The sequence below is a fragment of the Myotis daubentonii genome, chromosome 2 (assembly GCF_963259705.1).
Source record: "Myotis daubentonii chromosome 2, mMyoDau2.1, whole genome shotgun sequence".
Classification (NCBI taxonomy): domain Eukaryota; kingdom Metazoa; phylum Chordata; class Mammalia; order Chiroptera; family Vespertilionidae; genus Myotis; species Myotis daubentonii.
Window position 1 is genome coordinate 193,107,146 of NC_081841.1, and position 18,177 is coordinate 193,125,322.

The 18,177-nt window shown below is 39.1% G+C and overlaps 1 protein-coding gene across 3 annotated transcripts in view; it reads left to right on the forward strand.

Moving 5' to 3' along the window:
* CUL4A (cullin 4A) overlaps nucleotides 1–18,177 on the forward strand; it is a 63,118-nt gene that overhangs the window by 24,150 nt on the left and 20,791 nt on the right. For all 3 annotated transcript variants that reach the window (XR_009451372.1, XM_059685166.1, XM_059685164.1), the window contains exons 6-11: nucleotides 2,456–2,618; nucleotides 3,173–3,262; nucleotides 4,426–4,508; nucleotides 6,672–6,739; nucleotides 9,050–9,168; nucleotides 11,828–12,020. Coding sequence is in view for 2 of the 3 variants with exons in the window: in XM_059685166.1 (XP_059541149.1) it covers nucleotides 2,456–2,618; nucleotides 3,173–3,262; nucleotides 4,426–4,508; nucleotides 6,672–6,739; nucleotides 9,050–9,168; nucleotides 11,828–12,020 (716 nt within the window). In the remaining variant the exon portion in view is untranslated. The remainder of the gene's footprint in view (nucleotides 1–2,455; nucleotides 2,619–3,172; nucleotides 3,263–4,425; nucleotides 4,509–6,671; nucleotides 6,740–9,049; nucleotides 9,169–11,827; nucleotides 12,021–18,177) is intronic.

Below are 18,177 nucleotides of genomic sequence, written 5' to 3' on the forward strand. Positions count from 1 at the left end.
TCTTTCTTTTATACTAGAAGCCTGGTGCACGAGATTCATGCACTTGGGGGAGGGGCGTGGGGGATGGACCCCTCAGCCCAGCCTGTGTCCTCTTGCAGTCTGGGACCCCTCAGGGGATGTTCACCTGCTAGCATAGGCTCTATCCTCCTGTAAATCTGGCCTAAGCCAGCAGTCGGACATCCCTCTTACAGTCCTGGGCTCTAGCAGTCCATGACCCCTTGCTCCTTACTGCCCGCCTACAGCGAAGGCTGGAGTGGCTGCCGCCACTGCCGCTGCACTTGCCAGCCATGAGCCCAGCTTTGGCTGAGTGGTGCTCCCCCTGTGAGAGCGCACTGACCACCAGGGGGCTGCTCCTGCATTGAGCATCTGCCCCCTGGTGGTCAGTGCGAGTCATGAGACCAGTCATTCCTCCATTAGGTCAATTTGCATATTAGGTTTTCATTATATAGGATAACCTGACATCTGTATAGCTTTAGACACTATTGAAACTCTCCCCTTCCTTAATCCTCCTTCCCCCCTTTGTTCCTCTGACTTCTACATTTCTCATGCTAGATATCCACGCATGTCTGCAATAAGGCAGACACTGCACAGAAAAGATAGCCTTTATTCAGAGAAATGATAAGGATGGTAAAACTGATAACAGCAAATTGCATAGCTTCTACTCTGTACAAAGCCCTGTTCTAAGTGCTTCAACATCTACTAATTCACTTAATCCTTAGAACAGCTCTATAAAGAATGACTCTTATTGTCTCCATGTTATATGTGGAGAAACAGAAGCACAGAGTTCAAATAACTTGCTGTACCTGGGTTGTCAGGTTACCTAGCCTGAATTCTTAATTTATAAATGTAGTTTATAACATAGGCTATGAACGTTGCTTATAGTATAAAGTATACCATACCACACTCAGTCCACTGCAACAGGCAGAAAAACTGAGCACGATAGTACAGTACAAGAATCATGGTGAGGTATGGGAGAGACTCACTGGGAAAGACAAGAGGGAAGTGGCACGCCTGGGCCCAGTCTCTGCAGAATGAGCAGGAGTGATTAGGTAGCTAACCTAACCAAAGAGGCAATAGAGAAAAGAAGTCTACTCTGATGACAGGACAGCAGCATGCCCAGAACGTGTGAGAATCAGAGAGATGAAGCTGATGAGATACCCTGGCAGATGTTGGTGGGCTGCTCCTAAGCCTTAAACTGAGATTTAGATTTTAGGAAGAAGATTCTAGTGGACAGATAACTTCCTATGCACTGGGTACCTGTCTGGCCCAATGTGAATTATTTCAGATGTACAACAATTCACGTGATCTCCATTTAGTATTAAGGAAGGACAGGCACAGAGAGGTTAAGTTCCTTGCCTCAGAGTCACAGCAAGCATCGGGGGAGGGTTGGTGAGGGGAGGGCAGATTCAAGCCCATGTGACTGGCTTGAGCCCACATGCTGCCCACTGGGCTTTACTGCTCTGTCTTTGAAATTCATGGAAGACTGATCTGCAGCTCCTCCAGGGAACAGGACAAGGCCATTGTGATTATGGAACACAATGAAGGAGAAGGTTCTCCAACACAGACAGGGCTCCCTAGAACGCACGCCCACCAGCATATGTAGTGCTTGTTGCTATTACCACTCACCATTAGTACCACTGCTGCCACACCATCACCACCACTGCTCACTACTCTCTACTCAGCACCGTCACCACCACCACCACCACCACTACTCACCGTTAGTACTACCCACCACCACCACTGCCCCTGAGCTGCCCATTCAGGAGACCTGGCTGGGCTCAGGGATCTGAACTTTGGCCTCATCTGTATTTGGCACCTAGGGGATTTGGGGAGGTGTTTTGGCAAAGCCTAGAGTCCTTTTGTTATCACATGGTTTTTGTGGATAGTAGCTGATAGCTAAATTTCCTCCTAAATTCCTCAGGCAGTGAGCTGAAGAAGTATGATGGACTCTTAAAGTCATATTTTAATGTCAGTTCTCCCATTGAAAGGGCCACATAAAGGAGAGAACGAAGTGTCAGAGAGGAATAGCTCTGTAGAGGGAACAGAGATGGAAAAGGAAAGGACATGGAGGGGCTGATTAGGGCAGTGGAGCAGGGTAGGTTCCTAAAGCCTTGAGCATCTCTGATCATGCCCAGGAAGAATGGTGTGAATTGTGGGCTGAGGATAGCAGGTTTTTGCAAGATACTTTCAATGACATACCTGACCTAGTAATGCCTCAACATTCCTCATGTAACAGTTGCCTGACCCCCTCCAGAAATACATAACAGTCTTGATAAAGAAGGAAATACAAGGCACAGTTAGACTGGCCCAAAATGAAAATTAAAAAATCTTGACACTTGGATTTAGAGAATTAGCAAATGAACAGACTTTGGATGATATAATGTAGCTAGAGCTTCACGTAAAATTTCTATAAAGTGAAACTAAAATATAGTTTACTTTTTTATTGTTTGTTCAGGGATATGGGATTAGAACTATTTAGAAACCATATTATTAGTGATAAAATGGTTCAGAGTAAAACTATTGATGGAATTCTGCTATTGATTGAACAAGAAAGAAATGGTGAAGCTGTTGACCGAAGCCTATTGCGAAGTCTGCTGAGTATGCTCTCTGATCTTCAGGTAAACATCTTATTGTTCTAAATTTACGAGTAACTTTGCAGTGTATAAGAAAAAAATTGGATCCCTGCCTAACTACTTACACCAAAATAAATGGACATATCAAAGATTTAAGTGCAAAAAATGAAATCACAGAAGTATTTATTGAAAATATGGCTTTTTTTTTTTAACCACTAGAAGGAGAATGACTCGGGCTAACACCACACCAAGAGCCAGAGTAGGAAAGACCCCTTACAGCATGGACCCAATACTGCCTAGATAAAGGACAAGGGCCTGGTGGCACTCAGAGGAGAGCAGTAAAAGTGGTCTAGGCTGCTCCCGTCAGCTGAGTAGAGGTCAGCCAGCCAGGAATCAGCTGACCAAGGTCAGCTAAGCAGAAGTCAGCTATGCCTCTGGGGTCAGCTACATAGGAGGCAGCTGAGCTCGCCTGAGACGCTTCAGTGAAGGAATTAGTGCAGGTCACTGTGGCCTTGCACCCTCAAAATTTGGGGTACATCAACACTTCAAAAGGTAGTTTTGTTTACTGTAATTGTTCAATAACTCTGCTCATTTCTTAGGTATATAAAGATTCATTTGAACTGAAATTTTTGGAAGAAACTAATTGTTTATATGCTGCAGAAGGCCAAAGGTTAATGCAAGAAAGAGAGGTGAGACAATGAAATGTTTCTGAATTTACTTATTTCATTTTTATAGTTGTGCATCTAAGTGTAATTTCTAAATGTTTGTCTTTTTACACATGCAAACATTTTATTGAAAATTTTTTGAAATCTATAATCTAGCTGAAATCCCCAGTAATGAGCTTCATTCTTATTATAGTAAGGATTTAATTTCCTGTAGAAACATTCTTGCCCTCCTTCCAAATAATAATAATAAGCCAGTAAGATAGCTTCTGAAGGAAGTATATAAAGGAACTCAAGTTGAAGCTAGAGGTAAATCTTAAATATGAAATCTAACACGTGAAAAAATTACCCCAAAAAACATATGAAAGACATAGTGATATGAACCCAAAAAAACTTGACAGCCAGTTTTGCAGGTGTTACAGCACAGTCCTGGAGGAAGCCCCTGGGGACCGTCACCTAAATGTTACTTGTTACTGTGCAGGATGAAACCGGCCATTGGTTTCTTCGTCCTAGTTTTAAAGAGGGAGTTTCGCGTCAAATACCAGACCTGGCTGCTGCCACTAGATCAGAACCCCACAGACTTGTGTTGTGGGCCTTTCTTGTGCTGTCATACGACAGCAGGGAGACCCTGTGTCCCTGGAAATGGTGTGCATTTTGAGATCTTCTGCAACCATGCTGTTTAGTGTCCACAAATGACAACCAGTTTGTTGAATAGTTTTTGCTGACACTCTTTGTATGTGGGCCAGGGGGTGTCATTAGGTTCTATAACCTCTGACCCAGGTGCTTCTGCTTACCTGTTTATGGGGCCTCAGTGATGGGGGAGGGTACATATGACATCAGCCCCCAGGTGCTGCTGCTCACCTGTCTGTGGGGCCCAGGCATGGAGGGCCCTATGGCATCAACCACAGGACTGCACTGTGAACAGCACACAACAATGCAGTCCTGCCTTAGCCCTGCTTCTAGAGGTTAAGTTTCATCTCCACAATTGAGTTTAAGGAAACTTCTGTGTATCCCACCTGCCCTGCATACACTTCCCACTTTACCACCCCACCCCCATTAATCTGTATTAATATTTGGCTTGAAATATTCTGCTTTTAAATAAAAATTTGTAAAGAAAACAATATTCCAGTTTCTTCAGTAAAATCAAGAATCTTTTTGTTACTGATGTGTTTAAATATTTTGTTTGGAAGGTTCCAGAATATCTTAACCATGTAAGTAAACGTTTAGAGGAAGAAGGAGACCGAGTAATCACGTATTTAGACCACAGTACACAGTAAGTACTATTCATTTATTTAGTTTTTGCAATTCGATCATAGGTGAAACCTTTTCCTGGCTGGTTTTGTAATAATTAACCTGCTTATTATTAAGGTTTGTAGCAAGATATTCAACAAAGACTTTTATCCTTCCTTGACTTGACCACTGGCAAGATCTGACACTACATAAACAAAGCACTTAATTTATCTTACAAGTACTGAGTAATCACAAATAATATAAAATGTGCTAAGAGCAAAAATACTCCCAGATAGTACTGCATAAGTCTACAAAGATACTATTTATATCTGTGTATCACAATGCAGTACCACTTAGTACCCACCAGGATGTCTGTAATACAAAAAGGCAAGCAGTCAAAAGCATTGGTGAGGGTGTGGAGAAATTAGAACCCTCATTCATAATTGGTAGGAATGTAAAATGGGGCAACCACTGTGGAAAACAATTTGCTATTTCCTCAAAATGTTAAACAGTTACCATATGTTTCTCCAATACACCAGTTCTCCTAAATATATAGAGAAATGAAAACGCATCCATACAAAACTTGTACACAAATGTCCATGCAGCATTATTTTTTTGTTTGTTTTTAATATATTTTTATTGATTTCAGAGAGGGAGGGAGAGAGAGATAGAAACATCAATGATGAGAATCACTGATAAGCTGCCTCCTGCACACCCCCTACAGGGGATCGAGCCCGCAACTCAGGCATTTGTCCTGACCAGGAATTGAACTGTGACCTCCTGGTTCAACCACTGAGCCAGTATTATAAAATAATAGTCTTTTACTATTATTTTATTCATAATAGTAAAAAAGTGGAAACAACACATTAACTGATGAATCGGTAAACATATAATGGAATATTAGTCAGCATTAAAAAAAGAATGGAGTACTGACACATGCTACAACATGGATGAACCATAAAAATACTTTGCTAAGTGAAAGAGCCAGACAAGTTATGTTGTGCGATCTCATTTATAGGAAAGGTTCAGGATAGGATAATCTAGAAATTACTGTCTGCCTCTAATTAGGAGACAGGGAGGGGGGGTGGAGAGAATGGAAGTGCTGATGGGTATGAAGTTTCTTTTAGGATGATGATAATGTTCTAAAATTAGATCATAGTGACAGTTATATGATTCTGTAAATATATTAGCAACTGTTTAACTGTACACTTTAAATGGATGGATTTTATGGCATATTTACTCTCTGCCCTCCACCTCTCCTCACGTGGGTCACTGTTCCTTTTCCTGGAGGCAGACTGGAAAAGGCGCTGACGACTCGCTGAACTCAACTCTCAGCTTCACCACCCCCTAGGCAGGTCACACCATCTCTGAACTCTTGTCTTCTCATCTGTGGGATGGAAGCCAGAATGTCTGCTGTGCCTTTTTCTAGGGTTCTGTGAGGTTTAATTAAGATGATACATTGAAAAGGTCTTTATAAAATTAAGGTTTGAAAAGATGGCCATAATTAATAAGCTCAGAATAAAACAGATACTCTGATTTATTTTTTTTTAATGAACTGTGGATAACGAACCCAGAAAGAATGATTGTGTCCCTATAATTATGGCAGTCACACCTGCTGAATTTCCAGATTTTCAAATATTCTGGTCTGTGTGACACGCAACTTGGACTTCATGAAAGCTCTTCCTTAAGTTGGATTTTGATAAATGGTTATGGAAGAAAGCAGACAGCGTGGGGACAGAGAGACATAGCTGTAACAGTAAAAGACAGGGTTTTGTGCAACCTGGAGAAGTAATTGGGGTGGAAGAAGAGGGCAGAATCACAGCAGCAATCCAAGAAGTAATGTGCATAATGGAAGGCAAAACTTAAATTCAAAAAATGACTACAGCATGAGTACCGATTGCCAGCCAAGTGTGGGGCCACTTTTATTGTAAGGCACGGCACACTTGCCTACTGCTGGTGTCCCTTTCTCCCAGCATCTATTGGTCTATTAATGTTCTTAAGTAAATTGTTTTCAGAAATACTTCAGACTCTGTATTAACAGCAGTGGTGACTGTCCACGTGTGAGCAGAGTGCTTGTTCTGTGACCCTTTGGTTTCTGATTGGCTCCATAGAGTATCTGTGTAAGCTGTAAACTCCCAGTCTTACAGTTAACCAAAGTCTCTCCTTTAACCTTATTTTTGAAACATTCTCTTTTTGCCTGTTATAGAAAACCACTGATTGCTTGTGTGGAGAAACAGCTATTAGGAGAACATTTAACAGCAATTCTGCAGAAAGGTAAATTTTCCTACCTCTTGTACCAATTAAATTGAATGATAGTCCTTAATGCATTAAGAAAGTAAGTGAAACATTATAAGTAGCAATGTAAGGACATTTGTTATAAGACAATCTCTAAAAATCATTAAAAATAATGAACATAGTAGCCCTTGAGAAAATTAGTTAAGGAAAATATTGAAAGGCATGTGGTAGAACTACAGCTTATGCTGAAGTCAAATCAAATACTGTCTAGGCTGAAAGCTTCCTAGAGATTCCTCTAGACAACAGGTAGTTTGCAGCTGGGTACTTGTGCAGTGCTCATGGTCCATGTGCCTCTGTATTGTACCTGACATACAGGTGATGCTCGGAATGCTGCTGCAGGTGCAGATGTACATCACTGGACAGGCTGTTAGATTTTCATGGACTTCTTCCCATGCCCTTCAAGCAGCTGAGTGTCCGATAAACTGCCAGATGTGTGGTCAGCAGAAGCCAGAGTACACTTTTCTACCCTGATTATCCTGGAAAAATAAGCAAACAGAAAATAGAACATATTATATTGCTAATTTTACATGCCCCTTGTGATCCTAAAGCTTTGTTAAGGAGTAATTCAAATGTTGATGCTTTGCAGCAACAGTGAGACTATTTATAATACTCTAGTACTTATTGTTACTTCTTATAACTCTTAAGTATTTAATGTTACCATTTGAAAGTCATTTTGGAACTACAGAATGTTTCAAGGTATTGAAAACCTTAAAGTTTAACTTTGGGGAGGCCCTAAATAGCACCCAAATATATTCTGGTTTGGATTCTACTTTGCTAGATAGTCAAAGTGGGACTTCCAAGTGAAACCACAATATAATGCCAGAAGAAGAAAGAATTGCATTGTTGAGCATCCATTGTACTTCATATAAATATCTTCTGGTCTTTGAACAACCCAGTGAAATCATTACCCCCATTTTACAAGTAAGAAAACTGAGGCTAAAAACAGCGTGAACATGGTGCCTCAAGTCACAGCTCCTAAATTGAGAGGCAGGGTGTAAGTCTGGATGTCTTTCTATGTATACCTCACTGAAAACTATAAAGCTGGTATACTTGCTCATGAATGAGGCCTCAATTTACTGGTCTACCTAATACAAATGCATTCAGAATTCATACTAGGTGTGTGTTTTTTAATGAGTCATTTTATAAGAGAAAAGGGGATTCAAGTAAATAGTAGAAATTTGCATACATTGTTTCAAGAAAATTATGAATTTTATATATAGGAGCTTAATCTAAATTTAATTAGAGGCATTGAAAAAATAGCTGTTATTTTTGAATTCTTGAAGACATTAGTGTTTCAGTACAGTTATAAAGTTATTGCATTAGTAGATTGAAATATAATTTAGAGAAATAAACATTGGAGCCCTTAGTGAGGATCTGTACTTTTAACCCACAGTGCATTGTGTGCATCTGTAAACCACCTCAGTGGGTGGACATTGTGCCCATTTATAGAAGAATCTGAGACTTTGTGAAGTAACATGACTAGCTCACTGCTTTTCTAACTTAGCTGCCTCTCCATTGTTATCATAAAGCTGATATTTAGGAAATCTGTGAAAGTCCCGATGGTGGTGTGGTTTTATAAAATCTAAATACCTAAAACAGGAAAGAAGAACTTTTAAAATGCTGTGTTTAATCAATAATAAATGGTTTTCTCTCACAGTGTATTATATCTGTGGATAAAATTAATCATCTAAAAGATTACATTTATAGCATATTCTTTGACAATATACTTTTGGACTGGTGGATTAGATCAGAAGGAACTTGGAATCACGAACCTCCCAGGTCAAATAGTTGGTGTGAGCATTTCTCAGATTATTGCTACTTTAGTGAATTAAGAAGGCTTTAGTGCAAGAGTGGGGAACGTCTGGCTCACAAGTCCTGTAAGGTCCAAGAAATCCTTTGATCTAGCCCTCCCTAGGCATTATGGGTGAGTTCATTAAATGTTTGACCAAATATAGCAAGCTAATTTTTAAGTTGATAAATTTATATGGGCTGCAAATGATGTTATAAATACCCAAATGGCCCTTGACAGAAAAAAAGTTTCCCACCCCTGCTTAGTGACATGAAGAAATAAAGAATACATCTCCCAGCATGGTTAGAAAAATGAGATTCACTTAGTAGGATTTATCAGTTATTGCACCAGAACAACTTGCCTGTGTAGAAATAAGCAATATTCCCTAATTTTTTATATTACATGTTAACTTTTTTGGTGGTGCATACTATTTTCTAATTTAAGTATTATTTGCATTGACTTACTGATGTGATATGCTAACATTTACTGTGTGATCTCAGGACTTGATCACTTACTTGATGAGAACCGAGTGCCTGACCTCACTCAGATGTACCAGCTGTTTAGCCGAGTGAAGGGTGGGCAGCAGATCCTGCTTCAGCACTGGAGCGAGTACATCAAGGTGTGTGGGTTTTGTCTTGATAGTAATACCAACTGTGCTTTGTACAAGGGGTGAGTGGCTCATCTTCAGGATACTGCAATACCCTGGGCAAAGTGAACTGGACTGTTTGGAGGTACCTTTGTTTTTTCATAGCAGGTGATCAGGTAAATAGTAGTCTTCCATTTCTTTCCAGATCACTTGTGCAAACTTTTTAAAAAGTATCTTTTTATTGGTTTTTAGAGAGAGAGGAAGGGAGAGAGAAACATCATCGATTGGCTGCCTCCTATATGCCCTCCACCAGGGATCTAGCCTGCAACCTGGACATGTGCCCTGACCGAGAATCAGCCAGTGACCTCGTGGTTCATGGGTTGATACTCAACCACTGAGCCACTCTGGCTGGGGCAGTGCAAACTTAAGATAACACAAACAGTGATAAACAGCATCCTGGTATAAACATGACTTGAAAGGCTGTTTGACTATTTGTCATCAGCATAAGTACATACGTTTCATTCTACAGTAGTCATTTTTGTGAATCTGCTTTTTAAACATACCTTTCTTTGCACAGTGAGAACTAGTGCACATTTTGGTAGGTTGATGTGTGTGCTACTTTATTTCCTAGCAATCTAGGATTTATTATTTAAACATTACTTTCATGTTTCTGTAGCATGCGTTATGTACATGTATGGTTATAAAAAAGGCAACAGAAGGATTCCTTGTGGTATCTTGACTGGTGAAGGTTACACAGATCTGCACAGGTGATAAAAACTAAATCCATACAAAAGTTAGTTTCAGTTAAAACTGGGACAATCTGGATAAGATGGATAGATTGTATCAATACTAACATCCTGGTAGTGATGCTGCCCCATTGTTTTGCCAGATGTTATCATCAGAGGAAAATAGACAATGTCGTATTTCTACTGCGTGAGAATCTCTATCACAAGGAATATTTCAATGAGATAAAAAGATAAAGCTTTCATACTGCTTTTTGGAATATCAGTCCTGGAGTTAATTACTATTTTACATGTTGAAAGCTTGTACACACATGCGCACCACCACCTCAAGATTCTATACAACGATATTGAGCTAAAACTCATGACTGACTTAAGCTGGATTGGCAATGAAACTTTATGTTAAGGAAAGGCTAATTAATATAGATTTAGGATTTTGCCAACATGTAGTCCTCAAGGAACAGGAAATCTTTGCAATTTTTAGTTTGGGTAGTAAAAAATCAGTGATATGACCACCATTCCTGAGTGTCCATAAGATAAGGACAAAATAGGAAGTTAGATTCAGCACAGTGTGTCGTTATCAAAATAAAGCTGATCTTGGCAGTGTGTGTACATTATTTTTAAATGCAGTCAATACAAAGGGTAGAGTGAAAAGTAAGTCCCTCCCACCCCTGGTGGTCATAGTGTTAATAGTGTTCCTTTCCAGAATGTATTTATGCTAATGTATTTCTACCTTTTCGCCAATAGTCTGCCTTGACCTGCATAAATGATGTGTAGTGTATACTTAAGACCATTTTTTTTTCTTTCTTAATTTTTTCTTTTAATCCTCAGCCGAGAATATGGAGAGAGAGAGAGAGAGAGAGAGAGAGAGAGAGAGAGAGACTGAGAGAGAGAGACTGACTGAGAGAGAGAGAGAGAGAGAGAAACATCAATTGGTTGCTTTTTATATGTGCCCTAACTGGGGGTCAGGTATGTGCCCTGATCAGGAATCGACCCAGCAACCTTTCGGTGCACAGGATGACACTCAACCACCTAAGCCACTGTGCCCGGGCAAGACTAGTTTTTCAAAAATATGTATTACATTGATTAATCATATTCAACACGTCTTCAAACTGGTAGTTTATGTCCTCAAACAGCTAACTATTATTGTCACACATAGAATTTTAGTAATATTTATTTTAATGTAGCATTTTTGATTTAAAATACAGGCTAAAAACCATGCTGTTTATAGTTAGAAGTTAAGGAAAAATAAAACTATAGCCACGAAGTCCAAATGGGTGTGTTGATGGGAATTAATATCTATTTGAGGAATTCATATGTAAAAAGTTCTTCAAAAAAACAATAGAAAATGTTCCAGGGATTTATAAATTCTTCCAGAAGCAGAATTGTAACACTCTTTGTGGTTTCAGTTACCTGTAGTCACTTGTGTTCCAAAAACATTAAATGGAAAATTTCAGAAATAAGCAATTCATAAATATTAAATTGTGAGCCATTCTGAGTAGCATGGTGAAATCTCAGCCTGTCCCACTTGGGATATGAGTCATCCCTTTGTTCAGCATATCCACCCAGTATATACTATCCACCCATTGGTCACTTAGTACACAGTGCTTGGGGTTTAGAAAACCCTTATTTTACTTAATAATGGCCCAAAGTGCAAGAGTGGTGATACTGGCAATCAGATAATGCCAAAGAGAAGCCTTAAATTGTATGTATGTATAGGAAAAAACTGTGTGTGTACACACACACGTGCACAATATATATGGTTCAGTGCTCTACTTGGATCTTGGCACATGTCCCCCAAAGATAAGGGGGAACTACAGTATTCACTTAATTTTTAGAATGCAGACTGAATTTATGAAATTTTTCCACTGTCATGATTGTTTAATAGCAGGAGAAAATAATATGTGGTATCATAAACCTGTTGATGACTTGGTGTGTGTTTGTTTTTGTAGACTTTTGGGACAACGATTGTTATCAATCCTGAAAAAGATAAAGATATGGTCCAGGACCTGCTGGATTTTAAGGACAGAGTGGACCATGTGATAGAAGTATGCTTTCAGAGGAATGAGAAGTTCATCAACTTGATGAAGGAATCCTTTGAAACGTTTATCAACAAGAGGCCAAATAAGCCTGCAGAACTGATCGGTAGAGAAACATGTTTCTATACATTTTTTTAATATGTGAAAGTAAGGCATAACTCAAGCAAAATTTTTTCTCAGAATATTCAAGCTCCTGCCCTGGCTGGTGTGGCTCAGTTGATTGGAGCATCACCCGGTACACTGAAGAGTGGCAGGTTCGATACCCGATCAGGGCATATACCCAGGTTGTGGGTTCAGTCTGAGAAGCAACCATTGGATGTTTCCCTCAAATTGATGTTCTCTCCCTCTCCCTCTAAAATCCTCAGATGAGAATTAAAAATACTTTTTTTTTCCAAGCTCCTCATGCTAGGGGAAGAGTTTGTATCACACCTTATTAGGGGACACATTTTCAAAAAACCATATATACACGTGTTATTTTTTTATATATATAGATATATATATATATATACGTACATATCTGTATGTACACAGTACATGGTATTTCCATAGGGAGAATGTAGTAGTAATTCTGAAAGAAATGAGGTTTGTCTTCACAAAGAAAAAGGTCCTCTGCCCATTTTTTAATTGGGTTGTTTGTCTTCCTTTTGTTGAGTTGTTTGAGTACTTTATATATTTTGGAAATTAACCCCTTATCAGATGTATCATTGGCAAATATGTTTTCCCATACAGTAGGTTACCTTTTCATTTTGATGCTGGTTTCTTTTACTGTGCAGAAGCTTTTTAGTTTGATGTAGTTCCATTTGTTTATTTTTTTCCTTTGTTCTCTTGCGCTAAGGATGTATCTGTGAAAAATCTGCTACCTGAGATGTCTGATATTTTGCTGCCTATGTTTTTTCTATGATTTTTATGGTTTCACACTTACATTTAAGTCTTTTATCCATTTTGAGCTCATTCTTGTATATGGTGTAAGATGGTGATCTAGTTTCATTTTTTTGCATGTACCTGTCCAATTTTCCCAACACCATTTATTGAAGAGACTGTCTTTACTCCATTGTATAATCTTGCCTCCTTTGTCAAATATTAATTGAGCATAATAGTTTGGGTCAATTTCTGGGGTCTCTGTTCTCTTCCATTGATCTATATGCCTGCCTGTTCTTGTGTCAATACCAAGCTGTTTTGAGTACAGTGGCTTTGTAGTATAGTTTGATATCCAGTATTGTGATTCCCTCCAACTTTTTTCTTCTTTCTCAAGATTGCTGTGGCTATTTGGGGTCTCTTTGGTTCCGTATGAATTTTTGGAGTATTTATTCTAGATCTGTGAAATTTGCCATTGGTATTTTAATAGGGACTGCATTGAATCTATAGGTTGCTTTAGGTAGTGTACATTTTAATGATGGTTAATTACCAACCCGTGAACACGGTATATTCTTCCACTTGTTTATATCTTCTGTCTCTTTTTCCAACATCCTGTAGTTTTCTGAATACAGGTCTTTTACCTCCTTGGTTAAGTTTATTCCTAAGTATCTTAACTTTTTTGTTGCAGTGGTAAATGGATTTTTTTTTCCTCTTTCTAAGAGATCATTATTGGTGTATAAAAGTGCCATTGATTTCTAGGTGTTAATTTTGTATCCTGCTGCATTGCAGAATTTGTTTATTAATCTAGTAATTTTTTAGTGGAGTCTTTAGAGTTTTCTAAGTACAATATCATGAAGACAAACAACCCAATTAAAAACTGGAGAGCCCTAGCCAGTGGTCAGCAAACTGCAGCTCGCGAGCCACATGCGGCTCTTTGGCCCCTTGAGTGTGGCTCTTCCACAAAATACCAACTTCTGTGAATGGGCCACGAAGTTTCAATCACACTGTACATGCGCGCCCGCACGTGGTATTTTGTGGAAGAGCCACACTTAAGGGGTCAAAGAGCCACATGTGGCTCCCGAGCCGCAGTTTGCCGACCACTGCCCTAGGCAGTTTGACTCAGTGGCTAGAACGTCGGCCTTCGGACTTGAAGCGTCCCAGGTTTGAGTCCAGTCAAAGGCACATGCCCGGGTTGTGGGCTCGATCCCTAGTAGGGTGTGTGCAGGAGGCAGTCAGTCAATGATTCTCTCTCATCATTGATGTTTCTCTCTTTCTCTCCCTCTCCCTTCCTCTCTGAAATCAATAAAAATATATTTTAAAAAAAATATTGGAGAGAGGACCTGAATAGATGCTTCTCCAAAGAGGACATACAAATGTCCAAACGACATATGAAAAAATGCTTAACATCCCTAATTATGAGAGAGATGCAAATGAGAATGACAATGAGGTACCACCTTATACCTGCCAGAATAGCTACCATCAATAAATCAACAAATAATAAGTGCTGGCAAGGATGTGGAGGAAAAAGGAACTGTAGTACACTGTTAGTGGGAATGTAGACTGGTACAACCACTATGGAAAACGGTGTAGAGTCCCTCAAAAAATTAAAAATGGAACTGCCATTTGACCCAGTAATTCCACTTCTAGGAATATATCCTAAGAAGCCTGAAACCAATCAGAAAGAATATCTGCAACCTTATGTTCATGGCAGCATTATTTACAATAGCTAAGATCTGGAAACATCCCAAGTGCCCATCAGTAGATGAGTGGTTAAAAAAGCTGTGGTACATTTACACAATGGAATATATGCAGCTGTAAGAAAGATCTCTTACCCTTTGAGACAGCATAGAGGGATGTGGAGAGTAATACGCTAAGTGAAATAAGCCAATCAGAGAAAGACGAGTATCACATGATCCCACTTATATGTGGAATCTAATGAACTTAATAAACTGATGAACAAAATAGATCCAGAGACATAGAAGCATGGAGCAGACTGAAGTATTTCAGAGGGAAGGATGGGTTGGGCAGGAAGAGATTAAACAAAGAACTTACATAACCCATGGACAGACAATAGTGCTGTGAATGCCTGGGGAAGGGCTGGAGAGGGCGGAGTGGGTAAACGGGGATGGGGAAGGGGACATCTATATATTTTCAATAATAAAGATAAGTTAGAAAAAGAAAAAAAGGGACAAAGATTTAGCCTAGTCTGCATTTCCTGTTCTAACAGTCCCAGATCTATAGTTTATAGAAATAAACCTTGAACCTCTGACTTGATTACTTATAATTTCTGCTCAAAAATTGAAGTTTGTTGTATAGGATGCCTCTGTATTATGATGATACCTTTATCAATCTCCAAATAATATTTAAATGAGATACTATTAGTCACTATCTTTGCATTCTCTGATTAGTATTAAAATAGGATTAAATTGGATGGGATCTCAAAAGAACATATTTTGAGATGAAACAGGTTTTTTTTAAATATAAATGCACTCTCTGTATATGAGTCCTCCTTTATCAGACATATGGTTGGCAAACATTTTTCCCAGTTTGTAACTTGTGTTTTAATTCTTTAATGAAGATTCTGTCCTTTCTCCAGTATTGTATATTCATGGCTCCTTTGTCATAAATTCTATATGTGGTTTATTTCTGTGCTCTCAATTCTGTTCCATTGTCCTGTGTGTGTGTTTCTGTTCCAATACCATATTGTTTTGATTACTGTAGGTTTGTAGTATATTTTGAAACCAGGGAGCATGATACATCCCCCTTTGTTGTTCTTCCTCAGGATTGCTTTGGCTATTCGGGATCTTTTGTGGTTGTATACTAATTTTAGTATTATTTGTTCTAGTTCTGTGACTATGCCATTGGAATTTTGATAAGGATTACACTGAACCTATAGATTGCTTTGGGTAGTATTGACATTTTAAAAGTATTAATTCTTCCAATTCATGAGCATAGACTATCTTTCCATTGTGTCCTCTCAGTTTCTTTTATCAGTGTCTAATAGTTTTTAGTGTGCAGATCTTTCACTGCTTGTTCAGTTTATTTCTATACTTTGTATTGTTTTTTATATAATTATAAATAGGGTTGTTTTCTTAAGTTCTCTTTCTGATAGTTTATTGTTAGAATATAGCCACAGATTTTTGTGTATTGATTTTGTGTCCTGTGACTACTGGATTAATTTATTCTTTTTTTTTGGTGAAATCTGTAGGTTTTTACATGGTATCTTATTTGCCAATAGTGACAGTTTTCTTTCTTTTCTATTTGGATGCCTTTTATTTCTTCTTCTTGCCTAATTGCTGTGGCAAAGACTTCCACTGTTATCTATAATAATAAAAGCATAATGTGCTAATTAGACCAGACGTCCTTCCAGACAAAGCTGTAGGGGATGGGGGCCGAGGTAGAGGCAACAGAGGCCCGCGGCGGGGGCCAGGGCCAAGGCCCTTGCACGAATTTTTAAAAGTGTTGAGAGTTCCCTCCCTCCAGTGAGCACGCCCATGCCACTCCCTTTCACCTCTTCCCCCACAGGCACATACCCCTAACTTCTAAGGGGCCCCAAGTCTTGCAGCCAGGGGAGCAGTGGGCAGGGGCTAACCCCCTGAACCTGTCTCAAAGGCTCTCTAATCTTTGACTTCCCAGTGAGCCAAAGTAGCCCAGCCTAGGCTCTCCTATTCCTCATGCCCTTCCTTGTTTCACTCTCCTAAGTATATTTTTGCTGTGATCAGTACATTTTTGCTTGCTTTTCTGAAAACTAACTAAATAAAAGTGGTGAGAATGGGCATCCTTGTCTTTCCTGATCTTTTAGGAAAATCTGATTGCTTTACATGTCCCTCTATGCCCAATTTCTTGAGAGTTTTATCATAAACTAGAGGCCCAGTGTACAGATTCATGCACTGGTGGGGTCCCTTGGCCTGACCTGTGGGGATTGGGCAAAAACCAGCTCTCTGACATCCCCCTAGGGCTCCGGGATTGCGAGAGGGCAGTTCTCAGGTGACACACCCCAGAATTGGACTCCCTCCTCTCTGATTCCAGGTGCGTCACCCAAGAACCGCAGCTGCCAAGTCACCACAGCTTGGCAGCTCCTGTGTTTAGCATCTGCCCCCTGGTGGTCAGTGCGCATCATAGTAAACTGTCGGATGGTCATTTAGGCTTTTACTAGTATATATATAGATGGATGTAAATTTTACCAAATGCATTTTCTGCATTTATTGAAATGATCATATAATTTTTGTCCTTCATTGGGTTAATGTACTATATCACATTGATTGATGTACAGAACCATCCTTTCATACCTGGAATAAATTCCACTTTGTCATGGACTATGATCATTCTAATGTATTATTGAATCTGTTTTGCTAATATTTTGTTGAGAATTTACATCTATGTTCATCCAGGGATATTGGCCTATTACTGTCTTTATTTATGGTATCCTGTCTGGTTTTAGTATCAAGGTAATGCTGGCCTTGCAAATGTATTTGAAATTGTTCCTTCCTCTTCCGTTTTTTGTGTTTTTTGGGGGGAAGAGTTTGGGAAGGATAGGTATCAATTTTCTAAAATATATTTTTATTGATTTCAGAGAGGGGGGGAGAGAGAGATAGAAACATCAATGATGAGAGAGAATCATTGATTGGCTGCCTCCAGCATGCCCCCTACTGGGGATCAAGCCACAACCTGGGCATGTGCCCTTGACCAGAATCGAACCCAGGACCCTTCAGTCCGCAGGCTGACGCTCTATCCCAGTGATGGCGAACCTATGACACGTGTGTCAGAGGTGACACGCAAACTCATTTTTTTGGTTGATTTTTCTTGGTTAAATGGCATTTAAATATATAAAATAAATATAAAAAACTTAAGTCTTTGTTTTACTATGGTTGCAAATATCAAAAAATTTCTATATGTGACACGGCACCAGAGTTAAGTTAGGGCTTTTCAAAATGCTGACACTCCAAACTCAAAAGGTTCGCCATCACTGCTCTATCCCCTAAGCCAAACCAGCTAGGGCAATTTTTCTTTTTAATGTTTGGAAGAATTCATCAGTGAAGCCTTCTGGTCCTGGATTTTTATTTGTTGGGAGGTTTTTGATTGCTGATTCAGTCTCCTTACTAGTAATTGGTCTAATTAGGTTTTCTATTTCTAAGATGAAAGTTTTTAAATTACTACTTTATACAATTATGTCATGATAACATCAAAATATATTTAGGATTCATAGAATTTCACTAGTTAGTAAAAGTTTTTAAAAATTGACAGGTGGCAAAGGGTAAAGAAGGATCTATACAGTGATACAAAATTGGGCTTGTGTTGATTATTATTGAAGGTGTTATGATGGGAACATGGAGTTCATTGTACAATTATCTACTTTTGTGTATATTCAGAATATTTTTAAAAAATATATATAAAGAATACAAATAAAA